Source organism: Nerophis ophidion, linkage group LG12, assembly GCF_033978795.1.
Source record: "Nerophis ophidion isolate RoL-2023_Sa linkage group LG12, RoL_Noph_v1.0, whole genome shotgun sequence".
Taxonomy (NCBI): Eukaryota; Metazoa; Chordata; class Actinopteri; order Syngnathiformes; family Syngnathidae; genus Nerophis; species Nerophis ophidion.
In genome coordinates, this window is record NC_084622.1 from 26,334,703 (window position 1) to 26,360,690 (window position 25,988).

The 25,988-nt window shown below is 39.5% G+C and overlaps 1 protein-coding gene and 1 long non-coding RNA gene across 2 annotated transcripts; one reads left to right on the top strand and one right to left on the bottom strand.

The window, feature by feature from the left end:
• Positions 1–759: 759 nt before the first annotated feature.
• On the top strand, positions 760–24,750 carry ddb2 (damage-specific DNA binding protein 2). Its single transcript, XM_061917159.1, has 11 exons — positions 760–912; positions 1,015–1,140; positions 1,206–1,315; positions 6,616–6,807; positions 8,621–8,787; positions 14,576–14,675; positions 14,752–14,929; positions 15,031–15,176; positions 15,273–15,428; positions 24,287–24,332; positions 24,410–24,750. The coding sequence occupies exons 2-11, from the start codon at positions 1,017–1,019 to the stop codon at positions 24,640–24,642; spliced, it is 1,452 nt and encodes a 483-aa protein (XP_061773143.1). The 5' UTR covers positions 760–912; positions 1,015–1,016; the 3' UTR covers positions 24,643–24,750.
• Positions 19,661–23,239, bottom strand: LOC133563186 (uncharacterized). The gene is made up of 2 exons (XR_009809013.1): positions 21,877–23,239; positions 19,661–21,723 (listed from the first exon to the last, which is right to left on the bottom strand). It is a non-coding gene; the product is annotated as an uncharacterized LOC133563186 (long non-coding RNA).
• Positions 24,751–25,988: the final 1,238 nt, after the last annotated feature.

Sequence of the window (25,988 nt, forward strand, 5' to 3'; positions counted from 1 at the left end):
ATTTTATTTTTATTGAACAACAAACGTAAGTTTATAATTCACACAAAAGTCAAGGCACTTTCAACAAAGAGGGAAAAAAAACAAAAGCAAATACAGAAAGTAATATTACAAAAAACATTCAAAAAATAAAGTAAAATAAAAAAGACAAAAAGGTCTTAATAAATCACTTTAAATGTTTTTAACAAATACACCAATTTAAGAGTTGTTGTACTCCTAATCATTCTCCATTATTTGATTGATAATTGTAAACCATTAAGCCTATTAGAAAATGCAGGCCTTACTTTCATAAATCGACATTTATATTGAAAACATTTTGCCTTGAACACAATAATTACAAACATTTCTATGTTACAGTCGTTTATGAAAATACCAAATGTTATCTCTTCTATAGAGAATTGGGACATTTCCACACCCTTGTTTCTCAGCCAATCTCGGTTTAATGTTACCTCGCCTGCAAAAAACGGAAGTGTTTTTTTAGACCGTAAAACGTGAATATGTGTGATTTTGACTAAATCATCTGATTTAAGTTCCGCCATTACTAACGCTTAACTTTTTTTGGGATAATATTAGTTGTACATGTTCATAAGTAAGTACATGGATAAAGCTTTTACTTTCAACTGAAGGCCTGTAGCAAAATAATTAGTTGCTTTTTCAATACATTTATGTGTTTATTTTTAAATACATTGTGTAAATTTACTAATCTATTTTTGAATTGACCAAAATCGTCCATTAATTTTCTACCGGTTATGGACGTTTATTGGTTAATGGTCCAACACTGCCACCCATCTGTCAATCTTGGTAGCTCATAAGTTACAAAACAGCCATTGTATAAAACCAAACCTAAGTGAGTGCTGTTGTGTAAACGTTGCTAGTTTCTTTTTAAGCTGCGACTCCAAACGCCAAGCATCACAGGTGAGCTGCAAGAGGTTGTGATGCAAGTGTGACATATTGCTTAGAATGTGTGCTGTTGTGTTTATGACCATGTCAAGTCAACGTCTTTTTTTTCAACGTTAGACATGAACAGCAGACGATCGAAGTCGCCCGCCTCTGAATCCAGAAAGGCCAAGGTAAAGAAACGAGCTGGCGAAAACTCTGCAACGCTCTGTAGGAAACTACGAGACAAGAAAGAAGCAGAAACAGGTGTGCATTGTGCAATTACAGAATTTGATGAGTTTGGGGCGTGTTGACTGTGGGTCTGTCGGCAGGGTCTCCTGTCAAGCCCACTGCATTCCAGAGGAAACGTGCACATGGCAGCATACTGCACTACATCTACAGGAACACTCTGGGACAAAGTCTTCACTCTCATGTGAGACAGGTAAGAGTGGAGCTGCACATGTAAGCACAATACTAATGTGAGCAATTTGCAAAATGCTGTTGCAAATTGCTTCCAGCTATATATTTCAATAATATGTGGTGCACATTTTGAAAATCAATGGGCGCATTTTGCAAATTTGTATAATGCACAATTTGTATAATGTACAACTAAACTACTACCACAAATGGGTTTATTATTTATAAAATATAACAATGTAGGGTTACCTGTAACTTGAAGTGTCAAATCAAATCAAATCAAATGTTTACATCACTATACTGTGTACATCCACAACTAAACTACTGACTAAACTACTATCACATTTGATTTACTATTTATAAAATATAATAATGTAGGGTTACTGACTAAACTACTACCACAACTTTGTTTAGTAATTTATAAAATATAATAATGTAGGGTTACTGACTAAACTACTACCACAACTTGGTGGTTTACTATTTTTAAAATATAATAATGTAGGGTTACTGACTAAACTACTACCATAACTTGGTTTACTATTAATAAAATATAATAATGTAGGGTTACTGACTAAACTACTACCACAACTTGCTTTACTAATTTATAAAATATAATAATGTAGGGTTACTGACTGGGGGCCTCACTGTGATAGAGGGGTTAGTGCGTGTGCCTCACAATACGAAGGTCCTGCAGTCCTGGGTTCAATCCCAGGCTCGGGATCTTTCTGTGTGGAGTTTACATGTTCTCCCCGTGAATGCGTGGGTTCCCTCCGGGTACTCCGGCTTCCTCCCACCTCCAAAGACATGCACCTGGGGATAGGTTGATTGGCAACACTAAATTGGCCCTAGTGTATGAATGTGAGTGTGAATGTTGTCTGTCTATCTGTGTTGGCCTTGCGATGAGGTGGCGACTTGTCCAGGGTGTACACCGCCTTCCGCCCAATTGTAGCTGAGATAGGCGCCAGCGCCCCCCGCGACCCCAAAAGGGAATAAGTGGTAGAAATGGATGGATGTATGGTTACTGACTAAACTACTACCAAAACTAGGTTTACTAATTTATAAAATATAATAATGCAGCCGTCCTCAAACCATCCATTTGCACGGTTGCGCCATTTTCTAACAAAATCTCATCTTAAATCTCGTATTGCGATATGCAAATTGCTTGCACACACAATGGAAATGACGTATAATTTGCAAAGGGCGCCAGATTGGTGAAATGCTTACAACACACACAACTGCACATGACTGTTAATGTTTAGGTATGTAGCACCTTTTAAAACAACCACTACTGCCCCAAAGTGATGTGAAAGTTGAAAGAAACAGTATGTAATCTCATGATAAACAAACAGACCTCCTAAACTCTATCTCTTAATAATAAATAATCCAGCCATCCATCCATATTCTACAAATTGTCCCGTTCAGGGTCACGGGGGTGCTGGAGCCTATCTCAGCTGCAAGGCAGGGTACACCCTGGACAAGTCGCCACCTCATCACAGGGCCAACACAGATAGACAGACAACATTCACACTCACATTCACACACTAGAGACCATTTAGTGTTGCCAATCAACCTACCCCCAGGTGCATGTCTTTGGAGGTGGGAGGAAGCCGGAGTACCCGGAAGGAACCCACACAGTCACAGGGAGAACATGGAAAGTCCACACAGAAAGTTCCCGAGCACAGGATCGAATCCTTAAAACAAAGAAAAATCCTGAATGCAGACACTGATCTGAATCCGCCACTTTTGTTCACTTCCTTAAAAATTACACATATGTTTCTTATTGCAAGTTTGTCCATAAATAAAATAGTGAAGGTACTAGACAACTTGTCTTTTAGTAGTAAGTAAACAAACAAAGGCTCCTAATTAGTCTGCTGACGTATGCAGTAACATATTCTGTCATTTATCCTTCTATTATTTTGTCAACATTATTAAGGACAGGTGGTAGAAAATTAATTATTAATCTACTTGTTCATTTACTTTTAATATCTGCTTACTTTCTGTTTCAACATGTTCTATCTACACTTCTGTTAAAATGTAATAATAATTTAATCTTTTGTTGTTTGATACTTTACATTAGTTTTGGATGATACTGCAAATTTGGGTATGAATCCGATACCAAGTCATACAGGATCATACGTTGGTCATAGTCAAAGTCCTCATGTGTCCAGGGACATATTACCTGAGTTTACAAGCATAATATAAATGTAAAAAAAAACAAGGAAGATTTTGTGATGCTAAAAAATATCGATGTAATCATAGTAGTATCGACTAGATACACTCTTGTACTTGGTATCATTACAGTGGATGTTAGGTGTAGATCCGCAAATGGCGTTTGTTTATATTGTAGCTTCCCGGAAGAGTTGGTGCTGCAGGGAATTCTGAGGATTTGTTCTCTAGAGTTTATGTTGTGTTTTGCTGCAAATATTCTCCCAAAATGTGTTTGTCATTTTTGTTTAGTGTGGTTTCACTATATAATACATATTTATGACAGTGTTGGCGTTGTTCATACGGCCACCCTTAGTGTGACAAGTATGCCTGTTGACTAAGTACGCGCTTCATTCACTTTTGTGTAGTGTGTTCAATATTAAATTGGTATAGTGAAATCTTGTCTTGACTTTGATAACTATAGACTATTTTTACCACATCCAATGTCTTGACTCCGGTGTTCTACAGTGTGTAGTGAAGCACGTACAGCCACCACTCGCCCTGATAAGTGAAACAATTGTATTTCGGTTGTCTCCATAGAGACAAGGATTAGAGATTTAGAAGTAGTTACAATGCTGCTGACAAATTCTGTCCTCCCTTTTCTGTCTATTGTCTGTTTGCAAGTACTTTGTAATTGTGCACTGCCGAACATACTCGTCTGCATGATACGACGTGACGAATATGACTCAACAGTATCGCCGTACTCTACTAATACCGGTATACCGCACTAATTGGATCATCTTAGCATATGCCACATTGTTTGATTTATTTGCTTAATCCTTCCCTAATTTGATATCACATACAAATATACTAAAGGTCTTAAGTGTTGTACGTGCATACAAATGTTTTAAATTAGATTTTTCTCTAAGGTTATATTTCTTCTCTTTTGTTGAGAAGGATTGCTGTACGTTCTTCGGTAGCAAGTTAGTTTGTGTTGTGCATAATTTTAGTTGTTTAAATTTAAGATTTAGGTTTAGATTTAACATCCATCCATCCATCCATTTTCTACCGCTTATTCCCTTTCGGGGTCGCGGGGGGCGCTGGCGCCTATCTCAGCTACAATCGGGCGGAAGGCGGGGTACACCCTAGACAAGTCGCCACCTCATCGCAGGGCCAACACAGATAGACAGACAACATTCACACTCAAATTCACACACTAGGGCCAATTTAGTGTTGCCAATCAACCTATCCCCAGGTGAATGTCTTTGCAAGTGGGAGGAAGCCGGAGTACCCGGAGGGAACCCACGCATTCACGGGGAGAACATACAAACTCCACACAGAAAGATCCCGAGCCTGGATTTGAACCCAGGACTACAGGAACTTCGTATTGTGAAGCAGACGCACTAACCCTAGATTTAACATATATATTTATATTAAACCTTTACCGCTCACATTTACTTTAGGTTCAGATTTAAGATTTAGGTTCAGATTTAACATTCAGCGCTTAAATTTAACATTTAGGTTGAGATTTAACACATAGGTTTATATTTAAGATTTAGGTTTACATTTAACATATAGAGAAAAGTAAGTGAAATCTGAGAAACTTTTACATTTGGCAGTATAATCATTAATTTATTAAGATTACATGCAATGAAAAAAGCTTTATGTTGTAATTAATAGAGATGTCTATTATAGGCCGATAAATGCTTTAAAATGTAATATCGGAAATTATCGGTATTGGTTTCAAAAAGTACATTTTATGACGTTTTAAAACGCCGCTGTGTACACAGACATAAGGAGAAGTACAGAGCGCCAACAAACCTTAAAGGCAGTGCCTTTGCGTGCCAGCCCAGTCAAATAATACCTACGGCTTTTCACATACACAAGTGAATGCAACGCATACTTGGTCAATAGCCATACAGGTCACACTGAGGGTGGCCGTACAAACAACTTTAACAATGTTACAAATATGCGCCACACTGTGAACCCACACCAAACAAGAATGACAAAACACATTTCGGGAGAACATCTGCACCGTAACACAACATAAACCCAACAGAACAAATACCCAGAACCCCTTGCAGCACTAACTCTTCCGGGACGCTACAATGTACACCCCCAACTACGCCCACCTCAACCTCCTCATGCTCTCTCAGGGAGAGCATGTCCCAAATTCCAAACTGCTGTTTTGAGATATGTTAAAAAAAAAAATATTGCACTTTGTGAAAGTCACAGAATAGTATTTCCCATAGTTGTAGTGGGTATCGATATTATCTCAGGTAGATCCATCCACCCATCTTCTACCGCTTATTCCCTTCGGGGTCGCGTATCTCAGGTAGAACACGTCCCAAATTCCATTCTGCTGTTTTGAGGCATATTAAAAAAAATAATGCTTTGTGACTTCAATAATAAATATGGCAGTGCCGTGTTGGCATTTTTTTCCATAACTTGAGTTGATTTATTTTGGAAAACCTTGTTATATTGTTTAATGCATCCAGCGGGGCATCACAACAAAATTAGGCATAATAATGTGTTAATTCCACGACTGTATATATCGGTATCGGTTGATATCGGAATCGGTAATTAAGAGTTGGACAATATCGGATATCGGCAAAAAAGCCATTACCGGACACCGCTAGTAATTAAAATTTGAAGCAGATACCAGGAATGCAATCTTACTTTCATGACAATACTATGTGACTCACCAGTTCAACAAAATATTTGAGTTTTTACAATTATAATATTTGTTATCATGTATAGCCCTCATATCTCATGTCGCGATATAGTGAAGAGATTTTCTCAAGGCATACTAAACATTGAACTAATGAAATAAACTATGGATGTTGTACATTTTACAAGATATTTTCTCAACAAAAACAATGAACTAAGGATGGTGTGGTTCAGTCATGAAAAAGAGATGTGGTAACATCTAATGGTTAAAAAACATTGGTAAGTGTTTTTGGGCTTTTACATAATTTCTATGTAGGAAATGCTTTCCAAAACATCTTCAAAATGGTCAAATGTATTCAACTTCAGAGGGCAATGACCCCTGAGCCCTCCAAAAGTGTCCCCTTGAACCTAGGCTGATATTTTTAAATTGTATTGTTTACCTCACTGAGATCCCTGTTTTTTCTGCATGAGCTAGCTTTATTTCCTGTCCTGTTCTTGTGTCTTTTTCAGTGTCTCCAGGAGCCTTTTGTCCGCTCGCTCTCATCCTACCTATTCCACGCAGCCACCAGCCCCTTTGATCGCAGAATCACCTCCTTGGAGTGGCATCCCACTCATCCCACCACGCTGGCCGTGGCCTCCAAAGGTGGGGACATTAATCTGTGGGACTATGAGCTCCCCAGCAAAAGGATGATGATTCAAGGGGTAAGCCTGCCTTCAGTGAGCATTAATATTGATATTACTATTGTTGGAAGATTATGGATTGATTGACAGCTTGCTGCTGGTTCCCTGATCAGATGAGTGCCGTAGACTCAGTTACAGATATGAAGTTAGACCCGTTAAACCCCACTCATCACCTATGTGGTATCACAACACTGTGATTTAAGTGGGACAACTTAAACAGTGCTTGCCTTCTCAGACTCACAAAAGTAAGAATACAGTGCAGATGTTGACGGTCTGGGTCTTCATGTGAAATTTCAGCGAAAACGTGGAAATCCGCATACCGATCTCTCGTGGTTTAAAGGAGCTGAGCCGGAAGACAAAGTTCTCAATTTACTGGCCGATCTATGTTCCCATCCTCACCTATGGTCATGAGCTCAGGGCGGGGTTCAGCAACCCGCAGCTCTCGAGCCACATGCGGCTCCTCAGTGCCGCCCTAGTGGCTCCTTAGAACATTTTTTAAAAAGGATTGAAAATGGAAAAAGATGGGTGGAAAATAATTTTTTGGTTTTAGCTTTTTAGGCTTTGTCTCATTTTGTCCACCAAGCGTTTTATACTGTTCTGTGCGTGAATGCACAAAGGTGCGCTTTGTTGATGGGATTGACTTGTTGGACTGCTAATCAGGCATATTTGGTCAGTGCATGACTGCAAGCTAATCGATGCTAACATGGTTTTTAGGCTAGCTGTATGTACATAGTGCATGTCCAGGTGTGAATGAATGATGGGTTCCCACTTCTCTGTGAGCGGTTTGAGTATCTAATAATAGAAAAGAGCAATATAAAATCTAATCCATTATTATCATTATTATTATCATTATGCCTCATTTGTAGGTATATTTGAGCTCATTTAAGATCCTTTACTTTTATCTTCTTTGTATGTAACTTAGTTTTGCATGTCTCATGACACATGATCTGTGTGTAATATTGGCTGCATTTCAGATAGTTGTTTGTGTGCCATGTTGTTCCGGACCATAGCAAATGTTACCCAGTTTGCAAAAATTGTAATAAATCCACTAGAAGAAGACAGCCTGACATTTCCTTTACCTTGGACATACAAATCTATACATTTGGCCATTAAAAGCCAGTATTTTCCAGGCGTTATGTCACCTTCTGAGTAGCCTCTGATTTATTGATGTTTTCGAATATAAAAAATGTGTAGAATAAATATAAAATTTAAACATTTATGTCAACAAAGATTTGCTTCAGCCTGCGACACCTAGTCATTTTGATAGTAGGCTATTATAGCTAATGTACGTCATGTGTTGCCTTCATTATAAGACTTATGTACAACTTTTCGTTTTTTGCGGCTTCAGACACTTAAATTTGCAAAGTTAATTTAGTGTACCGGTACATGTGTTGATGGTGTTGGATTTTGACATTATTTTGTGTTTATCTACTACCAAAAACCAAACATTTCTGTGGTACATTACATGGGACATGTAAGTGTCAAAAAGGCAGCCAAAAATGGTTGGTAGAGAACAAATGTAGAGGTAAAATATGGTGTAGGTATGCAACCAAATGCAAAAAAAATAGTTTTTATTTTCAAAATTGTCTTCAGAGGTATGCATAGCAGCATTTTATGCTGATAGAAATGTTCCTCTTTTTTTCACAACAGGTGCTCACTTTTTTGCTTAATGGATTAACCCATCATTGGTGATCATGCCAAGACTATATTTTAGTTGTATCCTTGCCAGGCTATGGGTTAAAAATCTCATTTTAGATTACAAGTGCTCAATGAAAGTTGTGTGTGTGTGTGTGTGTGTGTGTGTGTGTGTGTGTGTGTGTGTGCGTGCACACAGAATGGTGCTGGAGACTCTATTGGAGGGATGAAGTTTTGCCCCATGGACCACTCCAGAGTCTATGTGGCGTCCGTTGAGGGCACACTGAACGTGCAGAGCTTTGAGGGACACGCAGCCACCATTTTATCTCGAACTGGAGACTGTGGCCACGATCACCACAATGTTTGGTAAGAAATGTGCAAAGAATGGGGATGAGAGTTGTTTGATTGTGTGTGTTTTTGTATTTTTGTGTTTAAGTTTCTTTAAATGTCCCCTATTATGCATACGTGACTTTTTTTAACAACGCTATAAATATGGGTGTCCCGATCAAATATCATCTAAAAACAAGTACTGTGTCGGATGAAACCGGCTTGCATCTGCTTGTATCTGTGATACAAGCAGTCCAACAGCGGGTTTACTTGTGCAAAGCTAGACCGCCTGCTGACATGTAAATGTCGTCACATAGCACAAAAGGTTGGTCTTTTCCTTTATTTTAATCATGTCAGTTAAAGGTGCCATATGTAGTAATGTGGCCAGAAATGGTACTGCAATCACGATCAAAATTCTGTAGTCCCCTCCCACTCTCCATGACTGAGGTTGCCAGATACGCAGCCCAATCCGAATCCTACTTCCAAGGAACTTCAAATGGCAGTGGATGAGTCCTACGGTGTAGGTTTCTCTTGTTTATGCTTCTTGCAAGATGGTTTACTAAGTAATTATGCCACATTTTATTGATGTTGTTTAGCCAAATGTATTTGTAACGTTATGCAGCAACATTTTAGTCAAGACAGATTGTTGGCATTACCCTGCTTAAATGTCTAGAGTGACCGCACGGACCCATCCATCCATCCGTTTCCTACCGCTTATTCCCTTTCGGGCTTGCGGGGGGCGCTGGCACCTATCTCAGCTACGGACCACCGTCAAATTAATTATATATATAATAATAGACAACATAATATATATCGCATACAACATAATATATATCGCGTAAGCCTACTTTGATGGCAAGCCAAAGCCAACAGTAAAATTAACGCCACATTTCATGGCCACTCCAACCTGACGCACTGCATTCTTTTCCATGTACGCACATCACCATCTTTCAGTGCAGCGTACGATTCTATGAGCCAACCCACATTACGCATAAATCATATAGCCTACTACCATGTCAGTACACAAAGTAGAAAATCATTACATGTAATGCGTTATATTGTGCCAAGCAAATCCCACCCCATATGTGCCTGATGCACATACAATACCTGAATCCGCAATTAGCCGTGCTAATGTTGGAACCCATTTCCTCAGCGTATCAGCATATTGAGAAGGAAATAGGCACTGACACTACCCAAAGCCACGTAGGTTTTATTTGTCGAAAATATATTTTGCCCTGTCAGTTGAATCATATTTCAACATACAGGCTAACGGGCATACTGTATATTTCCCCCGTCAGCCTGTATGTCGATGTGTCAATGACGGGCTCGCATGCTAAGCATACCTTGCACGAACATACTAGCTTTGTTAGACAAGATCACATAGTATTGGACAATATAGTTTACATACGCAATGTCCATTTTCATTTATTACAAGTAATAAGAAAACGTAAATGCCTTACTTACCTATCAAGGCGGAAACTAGCAAGCTTAGTGTCAGATGAAAAATTCTTCTCCGCCTTCAATCGTCTCCATCTTTCAAAGGCATCTCCTGGCTTTGTCATGAATAAGTTGAGAATCGTAACGACGCATTTTAGATTTACTAATGTCTGACATGTTTAGTAACTTTACCAGTGGCAGTAACTGGCAACCTGGTGACAAACTCACAGACTTTCTAATTGGTCAAACGGTGGAGGGGGGGGGCATTGAAATGAAAACAATAACAATATTTGGGGTCTGTAAATCTTAATTTTGAAATGAGCATATCCCGGCTGAACTACTGTTATCTGTTATAAAGGTATTCAAAAATAACATGATTTATTAATGCCTTTTGACATATCAGGGCCATTTGATAATGACTTTACATTAAATTATTACATATGGCACCTTTTAATAAATGTAAACGTGGTAGGCTGCAGGCCAGTAGAAGCTAACAGGAACTCCGCACAACAGCTAAGCACACAAGCTACACATACGTAGTTAGTGTTCTAATTGAACGATATTGCTGTCTATCCATCCATTTCCTACCGCTTGTCCCTTTTGGGGTCGCGGGAGGTCGCTGGAGCCTATCTCAGCTGTATTTGGGCGGAAGGCGGCGTACACTCTGGACAAGTCGCCACCTTATCACAGGGCCAACACAGATAGACAGACAACATTCACACTCACATTTAGTGTTGCCAATCAACCTATCCCCAGGTGCATGTCTTTGGAGGTGGGAGGAAGCCAGAGTAACCGGAGGGAACCCACGCAGGAGAACACGCAAACTCCACGCAGAAAGATCCCGAGCTCGGGATAGAACCCAGGACCACTCAGGACCTTCGTATTGTGAGGCAGATGCACTAACCCCTCTTCCACTGGCTGCCCAGTATATTACAGTCTAAAACACAACATTTGTCAATTTAAAATCACATAATTATATCCATCCATCTTCTTCCGCTCATCCGAGGTCGGGTCGCGGGGGCAGCAGCCTAAGCAGGGATGCCCAGACTTCCCTCTCCCCAGCCACTTCATCCAGCTCTTCCCAACGTGTCCTGGGTCTTCCCCGTGGCCTCCTACTGGTCGGACGTGGCCGAAACACTTCCCTAGGGAGGCGTTCGGGTGGCATCTTTGTTGCAGAAGTTTTGTAGTTCCATATTTCCTTGCTCAACAATCTTTGATGTCGTTTCAATAATCTCTATAAGTGTAGATGGATCCAGTCATGAATCTAAGTCTTCTTTTTTTGTCGTCCCTTGCAGCGTAGTAGTGTTGATGTTGAATTTAGGTGCTTGTTTTCTGTCAGAGTCCATTATCATCGTTGTTGTGGAAACTGTAAACTTAAAATTTGTCCAGGTCCTTGATGTCATTGACAACAATTACTCTTGCTTCTGGACCTCCATTCAGCTTGATGTAGATTTTACAGTTGGCGCTCCAAGTTCCTTGGAATTTTCCCTGCTTTCTCAAGTCGCGTGCTTTTTTGGCGATTCCAGAATTACGTTTGGTGAGATGCTCATTCATGTACACATTTGTTCCCTTCAGCTTCTTTCCCTGTCTCAGCAATGCCATTTTAGATTTTCTGTTTACGAGTTTCACGAGCACGACTGGAGTGGGGTTCTTGTTTCAAAGGTATTGTCGATTTCAATTTCCTTTGATTGCAGAAAGTTGACCACTTGCTGTTCTACCGAGACAAGATCCATTTCTTCTGGTTCACCTTCATTATTCACAGCCTTCGCATAGGATCTTGGTTTAATTCGGTGCCCTGTCACGATGATATCATTCATTCGTTTACCCTGCTCCATTTCTTCTATGATATTCCACAGCATGTAGTTGTCTTCTTGAAGGGTCTTCATTTGTTGGCGCATATCTTCTTGAAAGGTCTTCAATTGTTGGCACATATCAGAGACATCATTTTTTCTGGTGATGATTTGAGTTTTCAGACTTTCAATATTTTGCTGCAGAATTTTCACATCTAGTTTGTGTTCTTCCATTGCTTTTTTCAGATCTTTTTTTATTTCTTTCATTTCTTCTTTCATTTCTTTCCAATCTTCTTTTAATTCATGGAGTATTTTTAGTAGTACTCCTTCTTGATTCCCATCATATCATGTGTCCAGTCTCAAATCGTGGTCCCAGTTGTGTCCTGTGTCGGCTGACACCGAAGGTTTCGGGCTTTCAGTCTTCCCTTTAGCTTTTGGCATCGTGGCAGATCGATGACGTCAGTGCCTCTTGTGTCTTAAACGGCAGTTACTTTAGCAACTTGCAGCACGTTTAACTTGTTTGTTCCAACAATGCGTACCTTGTGTTGTTCACAGATCAATTTGAGGTGTTAGTCTGTCAACTTATAACACTCTGCGACAGTGGAAGCACTTTAAAACAGCTGTAAACTCGCCGTAGCTTTTGGTTGCTAGGCAACCGCTTTGAGCTGCGGTAAGGCGCCGATGGCTTGAGGCAAACGTCTCATCCAACTTGCCTTATTTCAGCGTATCAGTGCCTCACAACTGACCAAAATGAGGTCAAGGATGCCAGTTGACTCTCATGTGGCTGTGATCGCAAATCAGTGGTCAAAATCTTCAGAATAAACAAAAACTCCGGTAGCAAAACCGGAGCCTTTTTCTTTTGCGTCCTTTCTCATGAACAGGAAGTGACGACAAAAGGATTAAAAAATGCTTGTAAGAAGAAGAATACACTATATAGAAAATGTATAGTACAAAGAACTACAGAGGCAGAAGTTAAGTACAAAAGGTATAAAAACAAGTTAACAAACATACTACGATCATGTAGAAAAGAATATTACAGTGAATTATTGGACATGAACAAAAATAATATGAGAGCAACATGGGGCATTCTCAATAGCATTATTAAAAAAGTCACTAAGAGGGATTGCCCCCAATACTTCCTAGATGGAGATAAACATAATGACAACATAAAGGAAGTAGTTGAAAGCTTTAATAACTACTTTGTAAATATTGGACCAAAATTGGAAGAAAGAATTTCAGACCCAGTTTTAATTGAGGACTATAATGATACCATAGAGCGAAATCCCAACTCCATGTTCCTCAGAAATGTGACACAGGAGGAAATAGTTAAAATCATGAAAAAATGTAAATCATTTACATGAATCCTGAAAAATTATGCGTGTCCGCCTTTGTAGTCTGTGACGATGACGTAGTTGATAAGCTTCTTCTTTTTGTCTACTTGTTATGGGACTTTCATTCTCAGCTGTTGCCATTTCTAATATAAAGTAGTGTAAAGTTCTTACTTCCATCCATCCGGCATAGCTCGGTTGGTAGAGTGGCTGTGCCAGCAACTTGAGGGTTGCAGGTTCGATTCCCGCTTCCGCCATCCTAGTCACTGCCGTTGTGTCCTTGGCCAAGGCACTTTACCCACCTGCTCCCACTGCCACCCACACTGGTTTAAATGTTACTTAGATATTGGGGTTTCACTATGTAAAAAGCTTTGAGTCACTAGAGAAAAGCGCCATATAAATATAATTCACTTCACTTAACTTCACAATTTTCTACCGCTTATTCCCTTTGAGGTCCCGAGTGGCGCTGGTGCCTATCTCAGCTACAATCGGGCGGAAGGCGGGGTACACCCTGGACAAGTCGCCACCTCATCGCAGAAGTTCTTACTTACACCTGTCAATAAACTCGCCATGAAAGCGCTAAAACATACCGGTGTAGTGAGTTTACATTATTCACCCAAGTAACTTTAGTTATTAGAGAGTTCCGGTCGGACGGTTTTTCACGGGACACATTTCCTGTGTTGTTTCTGAATGGGGTGATGCTGCTCCGTTATTGATTTAAGTAAAGTCTGAATGTCATTAAAACCGTTTGCTCCATCTTTGACACTTCTTCCCCTCCCGTCCTTGCACGCTACACCGCTACCCCAAAGATGACGAAGGTGAGCGACGTAAATAAGACCGCCCACAAAACGGCGCATCCGGTAGAGAAAGCGGCTTGATGAAGCTCTGTAAAACATGATCTATGTAACATTTTGACCAAACAACCACCATTACATGTTATGTAGACCACACGGAAGTGTTTTCCATTTCGAAAAAAATAAATAATAAAATTACTCTTTGAATGCGTCCTATAATCCAGTGCGCCTTATATATGAAAAAAGATTCAAAATAAACCATTCATCTGCAGTGCGCCTTATAATCCGTTGCGCCCTATACTCCAGAAAATACATTACTTTTTTATATATTTGACACGTCTCTTGTATTTAATCATATTAGCCAGTGATTCTAATTACATCACTAGTTAGCGTGGGCACTTCTTAGCAATCAGTAATTTGTATGCGTTTATGTAAGATGAGTGACAAAAGTTATGTGTTTGCAATGTTGTCCTTGCAGTTGCTGGTACTGCTGTGTAGACGTGTCCATCAGCCGACAGATGCTCGTGACAGGGGACAACTTAGGGAAGCTCTTACTTCTGGGTTTGGATGGGCAAAAGGTCCTTGGTTTTTTTGTTTTAATACTACAATAAATGTCATCACTATGACTTCACATAATTCTTGTCAATGTTTCAGATTTTCAGTGGCAAGTTACACAAAGCGAAAGTGAGCCACGCAGAGTTCAACCCGCGCTGTGATTGGCTGCTGGCGACGGCCTCTGTGGACCACACCGTGAAGTTGTGGGATCTGAGGAACATGAAGGACAAAACGAACTTCCTCCATGAAATGCCTCATGAGAAGGCTGTCAACTCAGGTGTGGCTCTCACTTTTAGAAGCACCAGTGGACAAATTTGACACTGCAGCTTGTTCCACTGCATGTAAGGCGATTATCAAGTTTCTGCTGTGTCCTCATAGCCTGTTTTAACCCCCTGGATGGTTCTAAGTTGCTAACAACTGATCAGTACGACCAGATCCGCGTCTATTCATCTCACGATTGGTCCAAACCTCAGCAGATCATCCAGCATCCACACAGACAGTTTCAGCATCTCTCACCCATCAAGGTTGGTTGACTCGGCAAAGTTAGCACTCAGCTGTCCGGACATTTTGGTGTTGGAGGGAACCTGTATGTCACATCAGAACTTGTTTTATCTTTGCAGGCCACATGGCATCCTGTCTATGACCTCATTGTGGTAGGTCGTTACCCTGACGACAGGGTTTGCACTGGAGACCAGAGGACCGTTGACATCTTTGATTCAAACACAGCAGAGCTTGTGTGTCAGCTGCAGGATTCCGTTGTTGCCGGAATCAAGTCTGTGAGTAAAGAACCAATTAAACGCCATAAACAAGAGACAACTGTACATATATTTAAAAACAACTCGATTGTATTAGTTATTAGTATCAACTAGTTTTGCAAAGGGGTGGAAGTTTCAAGTAAATTTCCAGAAATTTACCATGGGAAGTTAAGCACGGGAAGTTTGGAAATATTGACCATTTTTTGATTATTCAAAGGTGGACGCCGTCCATAGGAATTAATGGGGAATTACAATAATTATATGTTATTGGGCACTTGTCTATATGCTGCTGCATCTTTGTCTCATTGCACAGTATTTGCAAATGTACACAGCCTTTCAGGTTGGGGTGAAATGTCTACACACATCAGTTGGTGTACGTGGCATTATTCTGTTTGTGTTTTTTAATTCTTGTAAAAAAACTAATACAATGCCACACAGAGATATAAATTGTCAGCTAAACAATTGGAGTAGTCTTTAAACATATTTTACTGATGGACTAATGAATAGAAATAGGCTAGATCAGCTCGATTGGTACCGGGCCGCAGAATAATTATTTATTAATCTTAATTATTTTTTAATAAAAAGATATATATATATTTTTTTTTTTAATTAAAACAACGTAAAAAACACAAGATACACCTACAATTAGTGCACCCACCCAAAAAACCCTCACTTTTTCATGACAAAAACCTCCCTTTTTCATGACAAAGGGAAAAAAAAAACCCTGTCTAGATTTATTATTTGCTAGATGAACTTTACAGATCACAAAAAAGGTAAATTCGGATCGCTAACATCATTAGCATAAATGAATGGGATTTAACATTGAGAAAATTAGCATCACGACTAACGGAGAAATATTTTCGGTTCATTATGAGACTGTGGTGGTACATCAACCTAGCTAGCTAGAGATATTGGCCCCAAAATCATTTAACAAGGACAGGAACAGCTAGCTAGCTTGAGTGGAAGTCTGCTGGAGCAGTCAACAGTCATTACACCTCTATTAAACTTAAATATCATAGATCAAATATATTTACCCCAGTAATATCATCAACACTTACCTGACTGGATAAAGTCTTAGGGCCCCAGTATTAGTGTGGCCTCAATAGCCCTGCTGTATTGTGTAGCATGCTGCGAATTATCTGCACATGTGATGGAGGAATGCACAGTGTAGGGTTGAAATTCTACTGAATTTGCATTAAATCAGTTTGTTTTAGCTAATAATAATGCTGCAAGATATAGCATGTTGCATTAAATGTTTATTCCCATTAATTTCCCATTAATTCCCGTTTATTCCCATGGAAAGTTTCCAACATTGAATATTCCCAGAATTTTGCAACCCTAGTATCAACATATCCTTTTCTTGTTACATTATTTTGTTTTGCTATCATTTTCAAGGGTTGCTACTTATTTTCTTAGACAGGTTGTACTTTGCACACAATGTTGTAATTACTTTGGCAGATAGGTAAACAGTATTATAAATTAGAGATGAAAAACATCTAACTCAAGGTTGTTTCTTAATATTCTCCACAATGAAGTTAAGCACAAAAAGAAAAGTACATTAATATACACATGAAAAGCAGATGGATGTAGGAATTATGTTCAATCGTCAATACAGTTTGCAATAAAGTAGAAAAAAATCTGATGCACCCACAAGGGTTGTACGGTATACCGGTAATAATAAAGTATCGCGGTACTAATCAATGGAAATCTGTACTAAACCATCTTTGAAAAATGCCGGTACCATTCTTTCATCTAAATGCAGCTGTGCGGCGGTGACTATAGAGCCGAAGCGCCTGATGTTGAGTGTATCAAAAAGAGCATACAAGCAATAACATCATGGAGTGGAAGAAAGGCAAAAAACAGTAATTCTATTGGTTAAGAAAGAGGGTGCGTGAAGTGCAATATGGAGGTATTTGGGCATCAAAACTTACAATAAAGGTGACGCTGTAAACAGTTCGGTTTTACACCTTTCCTGCTTGTCGGCTCCCAGACTGTGGTCGAGGAGCGAAGGGGAGACGTTCCCTCCAGGGCCGATGTTTTATCAGGGGTAACACCCTTCACTTTACTTGGCAATGGGTCTGTAAAGCTCCACTCTTTGGTCGTAATGACGAGGCCGTCGATTAGTTACAAGTTGGTCACTTTATTTATAATTTCCACAGGGCACACCCGGACATCCACCATGGTATTGAAACTCCTCCACATGCTACCGCTACCTCTCCTTTCTAGCCCACTCACTTACTCACGTCTCTCACCCCACATACTTCCATTCTTAAAGGAACACACACAAATACGCTACTCTCACAACAGTTGCTTTAAAACACGCCTCGCCAAATGTGGCGATTTGTATTACCACCTTTGCTTCAAACTTAGGTAAACATTCAAATAATAAGCATTGAGATCTGCACAAGGAGTTATAACAAGTGACAGGTAATAATGTAGTTGTTATACCTGTCCTGCTGTACAGCTCAGGCGCAGACCACAGTCGGGGAGCGCAGGGCAGACGTTCTTTCCAGGGCGGATGTTTTCATTGGGGGTAACAGCCTTCACTTTACCCGTGCAATAGGTCTGCAAAGCTCTGCTTTGCGGTCAGAATGACGAGGCTGCCGATTCGTGACAGTCTGATTTCTTTTTTGTTTGTTTGGCTGGACACAACAAGACCTGTTCATCATTCTACTGTGAAGTGCACACGCTGCCTCTCTCTCTTTACTCCCCCACTCACTCACTGACGTCACTCAGCCAACACGTTGCCATTCTCGCAAACACACACACATACACACACACACGCACACTACACTCATAAGTTAACCAGCTCCTCTGTTGTGCACATGTAGATACATAGACACGCACACAGCTGCTTGGCTTGATGCCAAATATTAGCGGAGTTAGATCGCCCAATTAGGGAAGTGCAATGCAAGTAAAATGACTGTATTTTTTAACATATATACATTTTAATCTTGTATAAGTTTGTTAAAAAAAATAATAATATATATATATATATACACCTCTGTCTCTCTCTATCTATCTATATATATATATATATATATATATATATATATATATATATATATATATATATATATATATATATGTATATATATATATATATATATATATGTATATGTGTGTGTGTGTGTGTGTGTATATGTATACCATATTTCCTTGAATAGCATGTAATATGCGCCTGCCTTGAATTACTGCCGGGTCAATCTCGCTCCCCAAATTTATTAGCGCATGCTTACTTTTACCGTCGGGTCAAAGTCGTGACGTCACGAGAGATGCTTCCCCTGTCGTCATTTCCAAAATTGCTGTTACTATGTGTAAGCCAGGGGTCTTGTTCCACAGCCATACAGATCACACTGATGGTTGTGATATAAAACAACTTGTCTTTAACACTCTTACTGATATGCGCCACACTCTGTGAACCCACACCAAACACATTTCTGGAGAACATTGGCTCTGTAACAAATTATAAAGGCAACATAAGAATTACCCAGAATTCCAATGCATCCACAACTCTTGGCTATATTATACACCCCGCTAGTTCCAAAACCAAACCTGACCCAGCAACACTCAGAACTGCAATAAACAGAGCAACTGAGAAGACACAAACACAACACAGAACCAACCAAAAGTAGTGAAACAAAAATGAATATTATCACTAACAGTATCAATATTAGTTATAATTTCAACATAGCACTGATTAAATATCCCTCATTGACATTATCATTAGACATTTATAAATATAAAAAAAAGAACAATAGTGTCACAGTGGCTTACACTTGCATCGCATCTCATAAGCTTGACAACACACTGTGTCCAATATTTTCACAAAGATAAAAAAAAAAAGTCATATTTTTACTTCGTTGAATAGTTAAAACAAATTTACATTATTGCAATCAGTTGATAAAACATTGTCCTTTACAATTATAAAAGCTTTTTTTTTTTTTTTAAATCTACTACTCTGCATGTCAGCAGACTGGGGTAGATCCTGCTGAAATCCCATCCATTGAATGAATACAGAATCGTTTTGAATCGGAAAAATATGGATTTTGAATCGAGAATCGAATCGAATCGATATTGAATCAAATCGTGGGACACCCAAAGATTCGCAGCCCTAATATATATATATATATATATATATATATATATATATATAGCGATTAAAATTTTTAATCAAAGTTAATCGCACTATTTTTCCGATTAATCGCGATTAACTGCATTATATACGCAAAGCCCAATAATAAATTCAAAAGTAGTGTGTAGTGCAGCTTTATTGGAATATTCTCCCATATGAACTAAAGTGTCAAAACATTTGTTGTGCAAACAATTTAAATCACTACTTTTTAAACAGTAGCAGTTAAATAGCATATTTTTTGAAAATCCGCTCCAAAAATATAAATACAAACATTCAAGCTTATTGCCATTACCAGGGTATTTAAGTTATCCTGTTTATGGAAAATAAATATAATCTACATACAAATCCCTGAGCCACAATCACAACATCCGAACAGGCAATTTCTGAGGTAACAGCAGAAACATTTTCTTATATCAGGGAGAAAGAAAAGAAAGGGTGAAGCACAAAACACTTCACCCCTGGGATTTCCTTTACAGGGACTAGAATGTAAAGTCAATGTTAATAATGGAGTTCCTTCAGAGAATCTCACTCAACTCGGTGCAGTTTGTTCATTCATAGAACTTGACGGCCATTAATTTTAAACATACTGCCCTTTGAATTAAAGTGCCATAATATTTACTGGGCAAACACACTTTTAATAGCATTTTTAAAAAGTTAGCAGTCCAATAAAATATTTGTAAATCTTCAGCCTCAGCTTCAACAATGTTGTCGAAGCAAATACAAAATTAAAGCTTATTGCCACTACTTGGGCATTAATGTTATACTGTTCCTTATGAAAAATAAAAAAAATCCTGAGCCACAATCACAACAATTCTACAGACAATTTCTGAGGTAACAACAGAAAAGTTTTACGGTCATCATGAAGCAGCACAACAAGTCTATATTCAGAACAAAATGTTTCTATTAGAGAGAGGTGACGCTCCAAAAAATTCACTGCTGGGATTTACTGTGCTGAGGACTAGACTATAAAGTTATATACTAGAGTTCATTTGTTTACTCTTCTGCACTGAGCCAGTTGGTAAGGCACACAAGAATATTTACATTTTCAGAAGATAAAGCAGCTCTCTTTTTCTGCACAATATGACCAGCAAGAGAAAACAACCTTTCACAGGGGACATAGGTTGCAGGTGTGGCCAGGTACTTCTGTGCTGTGTGAACCTGCATGGTTGGACCACCAGTCTAATGGACAGAAATCTGAATTTATGGCAGGTTCTACTCTATCGATGCACACTGTTCTCAATTGAGTCTTCTTCATGTTCAGAATCAGACTCAGATGAAGCAGCCAACAGGGTTAACTTTTTCTTTGGTGGCTCTGAGGTTTTTTCTTGCACAGGTTTCTCTGCAGTAACCATGTCTTCCTTCAGTAAGTTGGTGATTGAAGCCCACACCTCACTCCTCTCAGCTCTGGGGATGCACTTGAGGGCCGTGAACCTAGGGTCCAATGCAGTAGCAATCTTCAGATATGCAATGTTGGCATTTCCCTTACGTGTCTTTAGATCAGTGGTTCCCAAAGTGGGCGGTACCAGGGCGGTGGAAAGATCTGGGGGGGCGGTGAGGAAGAAGGGGGCAGTAGGGGGGCGGCAGTCCGAAGTCGAAGTCAGAAGTTCGAACGTTTGTTTGACGATTTGTAGACAACACGTGCAGCAGGACGAGTCAGTGGACGACGCATCAGGGTCCGGTTACCACACGCCGCTCTGGCCCAGTCAAATCCGACAGCATAGACTACAAAAGCAAAAGCTCAGGTTTGTAATTTCAAGCTTGTAATGTTCAGAATTGTATCTTATAATAAAAACCGCATTCTGGCGGTCAACATCATCTTGAGTTCAAGTCAACATGAAATTGGGGACTCGCCAGAACGCGCCGTGTTGTGTTGTGTTGAGCTGGTTAGGGTGGTGCATTCACTGATATATATTGTTACGAATGTATATGACTTTGTACCTGTGTGTGCATGTGTGTGTGCGGGGGGGGGGCGCTAGGAATTCACTGGGGAGCCAAGGGGGCGCCAGCCTGCAAAAGTTTGGGAACCATTGCTCTAGATCCTCTCTAAATGTAGACTTGAACTTGGTCACGTAGGCGGGGTCATCATCTGAGCTCTCCATCACCCGAAAGAGATGGCAAAAAGCAGTGAGAACCACAGAGCAAGACACATACTTTTCTCCTCCCAAAAGTTCAGTCAAATACCTGCAACAGAAAATCCACTCCACTTCAGCCAAAAATAAATAGCATTCATTTATACACAACAAATATCTTCTACATATTCATGCTGCATTTACATATTTTTTCTCTCTTACATGAAATCGGACTGGATATTGAGTAATATGATGTAAAACATACCTGCAAGGTTCCAGTAGCGTTTCCAGCCTCTGCAGCTTGTCCATTTCAGCTGGAGTTGGCATGGCAATCTTGGTGCTTGTGGTGAGGACGTCACTCAGAGGACGTTCATTTCTGCGGATGCTTTTTATCATGTCCAGAGTTGAATTCCATCTGGTAGGAACATCTGGCACAAGGGCCTCTTTCTTATGTCCATGTTCAGCTTGTTTTTGCTCTAATTCTGCTGCATTTGCTGGACTATGTTTAAAGTGCCCGACAACTTTTCTGCACTTGTAAAGGATGTTGTCAAACGCACTGTTGTGCAGACAAACAGTGACAGAACGCTGGAGACTGTGCGCAAAGCAGGGGATATGATCAAAAGGCAGTTGTCTCGTTGTCTCGCAGCAGCAATCATATTTCGTGCACTATCCGTGCTTAGTGTGGTGACTTTATCTGTCAATTTCCACTGTTGTATAACTTCAGTGAAGTGCCCCGCGCATATTTCAGCATAATGCCTCTCCTCCGTTTTCATTATAGACAGAGCATATGAATGCATCACCCCCTTTTCATCAATATAATGCACTGTAACTCCAGGTAATTATGGTTACCGATTGATGTCCAGTAGTCCCCACTGAGAGCAACTACAGCTGCACGTTGTAAAGTTGTCAGTTTTATAGTCCTCTTCTTTTCATACAACTCGTGTATTCTTCGTGCGATGGTGCGTCTCGATGGCGGCTCACACGTGATGCGATTCGCACAATGTTTCTCAGGCCGACGTCTTCCACAACACTAATGGGCCTACAGTCTGTAACTATCCACTTCGCTATAGCATTTGTTAGCTTCTCTTGCTCTCGTTTATCTATACTTCTCCCGCACGCTGCATTTAACGTAGTCTGCCGGAGCCTGGCTCCACTTTCTACTTTATTGAATGGTTTGCTCGCATCAACAGTGTGCTTCGCGTGAAGGTGATATTTTAGACTGGAAGGACTCCTGTGATAAGAAAATTCAGCTTGGCAGTGGCTACAAACGACTTTGCTTCTATCAAATCCGCCCCCTGGAAGTACTTTATACTGAAAATGACCCTGTAAAAGTTAGGTTGAGTTACCCTTTCTCTCCATGGTTGTTTTGTTTTTTTCTGTGTTCTTCTTCCTTTTCCGCCGGAGCCAGCAATAGCCGTTAACGAAATAAAAGCATGTAAACAACATACGCAAATGCGCGATCAAATTATTCTGTCAAATCCGCCGCCTGGAAGTACTTTATAATGAAAATGACCCTGTAAAAGTTCTGTGGAGTTACCCTTCCTTTCAATGTTTTTTTTGTTTTTTTTCTGCGTTCTTCTTCCTTTTCCGCCGGCGCCAGCAATAGCCGTTAACAAAATAAAAGCATGTAAACATACACAAATGCGCGATAAAATTATCATCGGCGTTAATAGATTGATGAGTTAACTCAAAATTAACGCATTAAATTGCCCACCCCTAATATATATATATATATATAAATCATCAATCAATGATTATTTATATAGCCCTAAATCACTAGTGTCTCAAAGGGCTGCACAAACCACAACAAAATATATATAATATATATCCATCCATCCATCCATTTTCTACCGCTTATTCCCTTTCGGGGTCGCGGGGGGCGCTGGCGCCTATCTCAGCTACAATCGGGCGGAAGGCGGGGTACACCCTGGACAAGTCGCCACCTCATCGCAGGGCCAACACAGATAGACAGACAACATTCACACTCACATACACACACTAGGGCCAATTTAGTGTTGCCAATCAACTTATCCCCAGGTGCATGTCTACATGTGTATATATATATATATGTATGTATATATATATATATATATATATATATATATATATATATATATATATACACACACACACAACCAGTATGTATGTAATTGCGTGTGGGTGTTTTATTTTTCTTTTTTGATATCATTTTATAATTATTTATTATTGTAGCAATATGGTTGTTAAAGCCAGGGATTTTTGTGATTTCTGATCATTTTTGAGGGCACCAAAAGGACTTCTGAGTGCATGTGCTTGTTGGAATAGCAGAGCATACAGCACAGCTAACCTTGTGTATTTTTAGCTTGTTAATAGAGAGAGAATTCATTATAAATCACCATCTTAATCACCTCCTTGTTATGAGTATTTAATATACAATGTATAGAGTGTTTTAGCATTTAGATTATTTTTCAAGTTTACAAAACCTAATTAAAACAGGCATTTTTGTCAAGGCTGCAACCCATTAATCATATTTAACGTACAAACTCTCCGATTTATGAACCCTGTTCAAAAACCAATTAAGTTCATAATTTGAGGATTTACTGTATTGAATGTAAGATATTGTTTTACGTTGAAGGTACTACTAAGATGTAGAAGAAGTTCAAAAGAAATGCAAAGACATGTAAATGTCGTTACAGATCAACAAATTTAATCCCACAGGAGAAGTGATTGGCTCTGGAATGGGTGAGTTGATGATACAACAACGTATATTTCAGTGCTGGATTGAGGCTCTTTCAAGTAATTTTTGTTTTGACTGACAGGCGTAACAGTACTGATTTGGTGCAGAAACAAGTTGTTAGGAGACGGAAACAAGCAAGAGGAAACGTCCACCTCAGCTCAGAGTTTAAGGAGTGAACGTAGTGGTCAGCAGCGATCCGTTAGGAACAAGAGAGTTGCTGATGTGGAAGCCAAGCTCAAGAAAAAACTGCTTTCTCTGAAGGAAACGGAGACCGGAACCAAGACTAAGAGCACTAAGCAGTCGAGGAAGCACTGAATTTAACTTGTCTAGTTTTTGAAATTCTTTACTACTATGTTAAACTTAGAAATATTGCACGTTATTGTTTTTTCTACTGTATTTGTAATAAAAAGTTTTTACCATAAATTATTGAATGATTATTTAAACATAGCATCCACACTGGGCTCCATGAAGTTGGATACCTGTTTTGGGCTGACAGTAACCTTTTTATATTTAATATTTTGTCATCTGTGTGTCACCACAGTGAAGTCGTAGTACGACTACTCCTTCCAGCATGGAAACAAACACACCTGTCTCTTGAGAATGAAAGCTTGGCAGCAACATTACATTTCAAGTTGATTATTATTTCCTGGAGTTACATAATGAAGTTAACATCACCAATTATGCAACCAGTAGTACAAGAACATGTTAAAACCATTTTGATTGGATTTTAAAGTGCAATGAATGATTTTGCCAAGAATAATGTTACATGTCTTTGCCTTGAAAAAGTAGTTGTTGCTTTTTCCAGTAACTAGCATTCAGACTACTCTTGGGACTACATAAGTGGGCTTTGTAGTTCCAAAGGTGGATAACTGAAGCGATTGCTATACCTGTATGAGGTCCTTAAATACGCTGCATGTGAGGCTAGTCTACACTTTCTGAAGGAAAACACATGTAACATTCTTTAATAGTGGCCTGATCTGAAAACAATAGAGCTTGAAAAACAAAAGTGAAAGCCTGCAAATTATGACAATACAAGTTGTATATTCACAATTACTGTATATACCAATGATCACCCGCAAATGGATGAAATCTACATAAAAGGAAGTCATTTCTCAACATCATAGTTTAAAACGTTAAAAAAAATAACTCTCTTCATACCCCTGCGCCTGAAAGTCTTGACCGAACATCCATCCATCCATTTTCTACCGCTTATTCCCTTTTGGGGTAATACACACCAAACATGAACATTTTCCATCAACCACAAAAAGCAAATCATTTTTTAATGTTGACCAACTTCCATGGTCTGCACTTTTTTTGGAACTAAATACAATGCTTATGTGAAACTAAAACAGTTATTTCCCTTTAATGTGCATTCTAACTAGTGAAAAACTACTAGTAAAAGGCAGCTAACGATGCACGTAATGTGGATACGATCTATTCGCCAATGTTTTATATCCATTCTGTATTTATGTTGGCCACTCTATCAACCGGTTGGTAGAGTGGCCGTGCCTGTAACTTGAGGGTTCCAGGTTCGATCCCCGCTTCTGCCATCCTAGTTACTGCCGTTGTGTCCTTGGGCAAGACACTTTACCCACCTGCTCCCAGTGCCACCCACACTGGTTTAAAAATGTAACTTAGATATTGGGTTTCACTATGTAAAG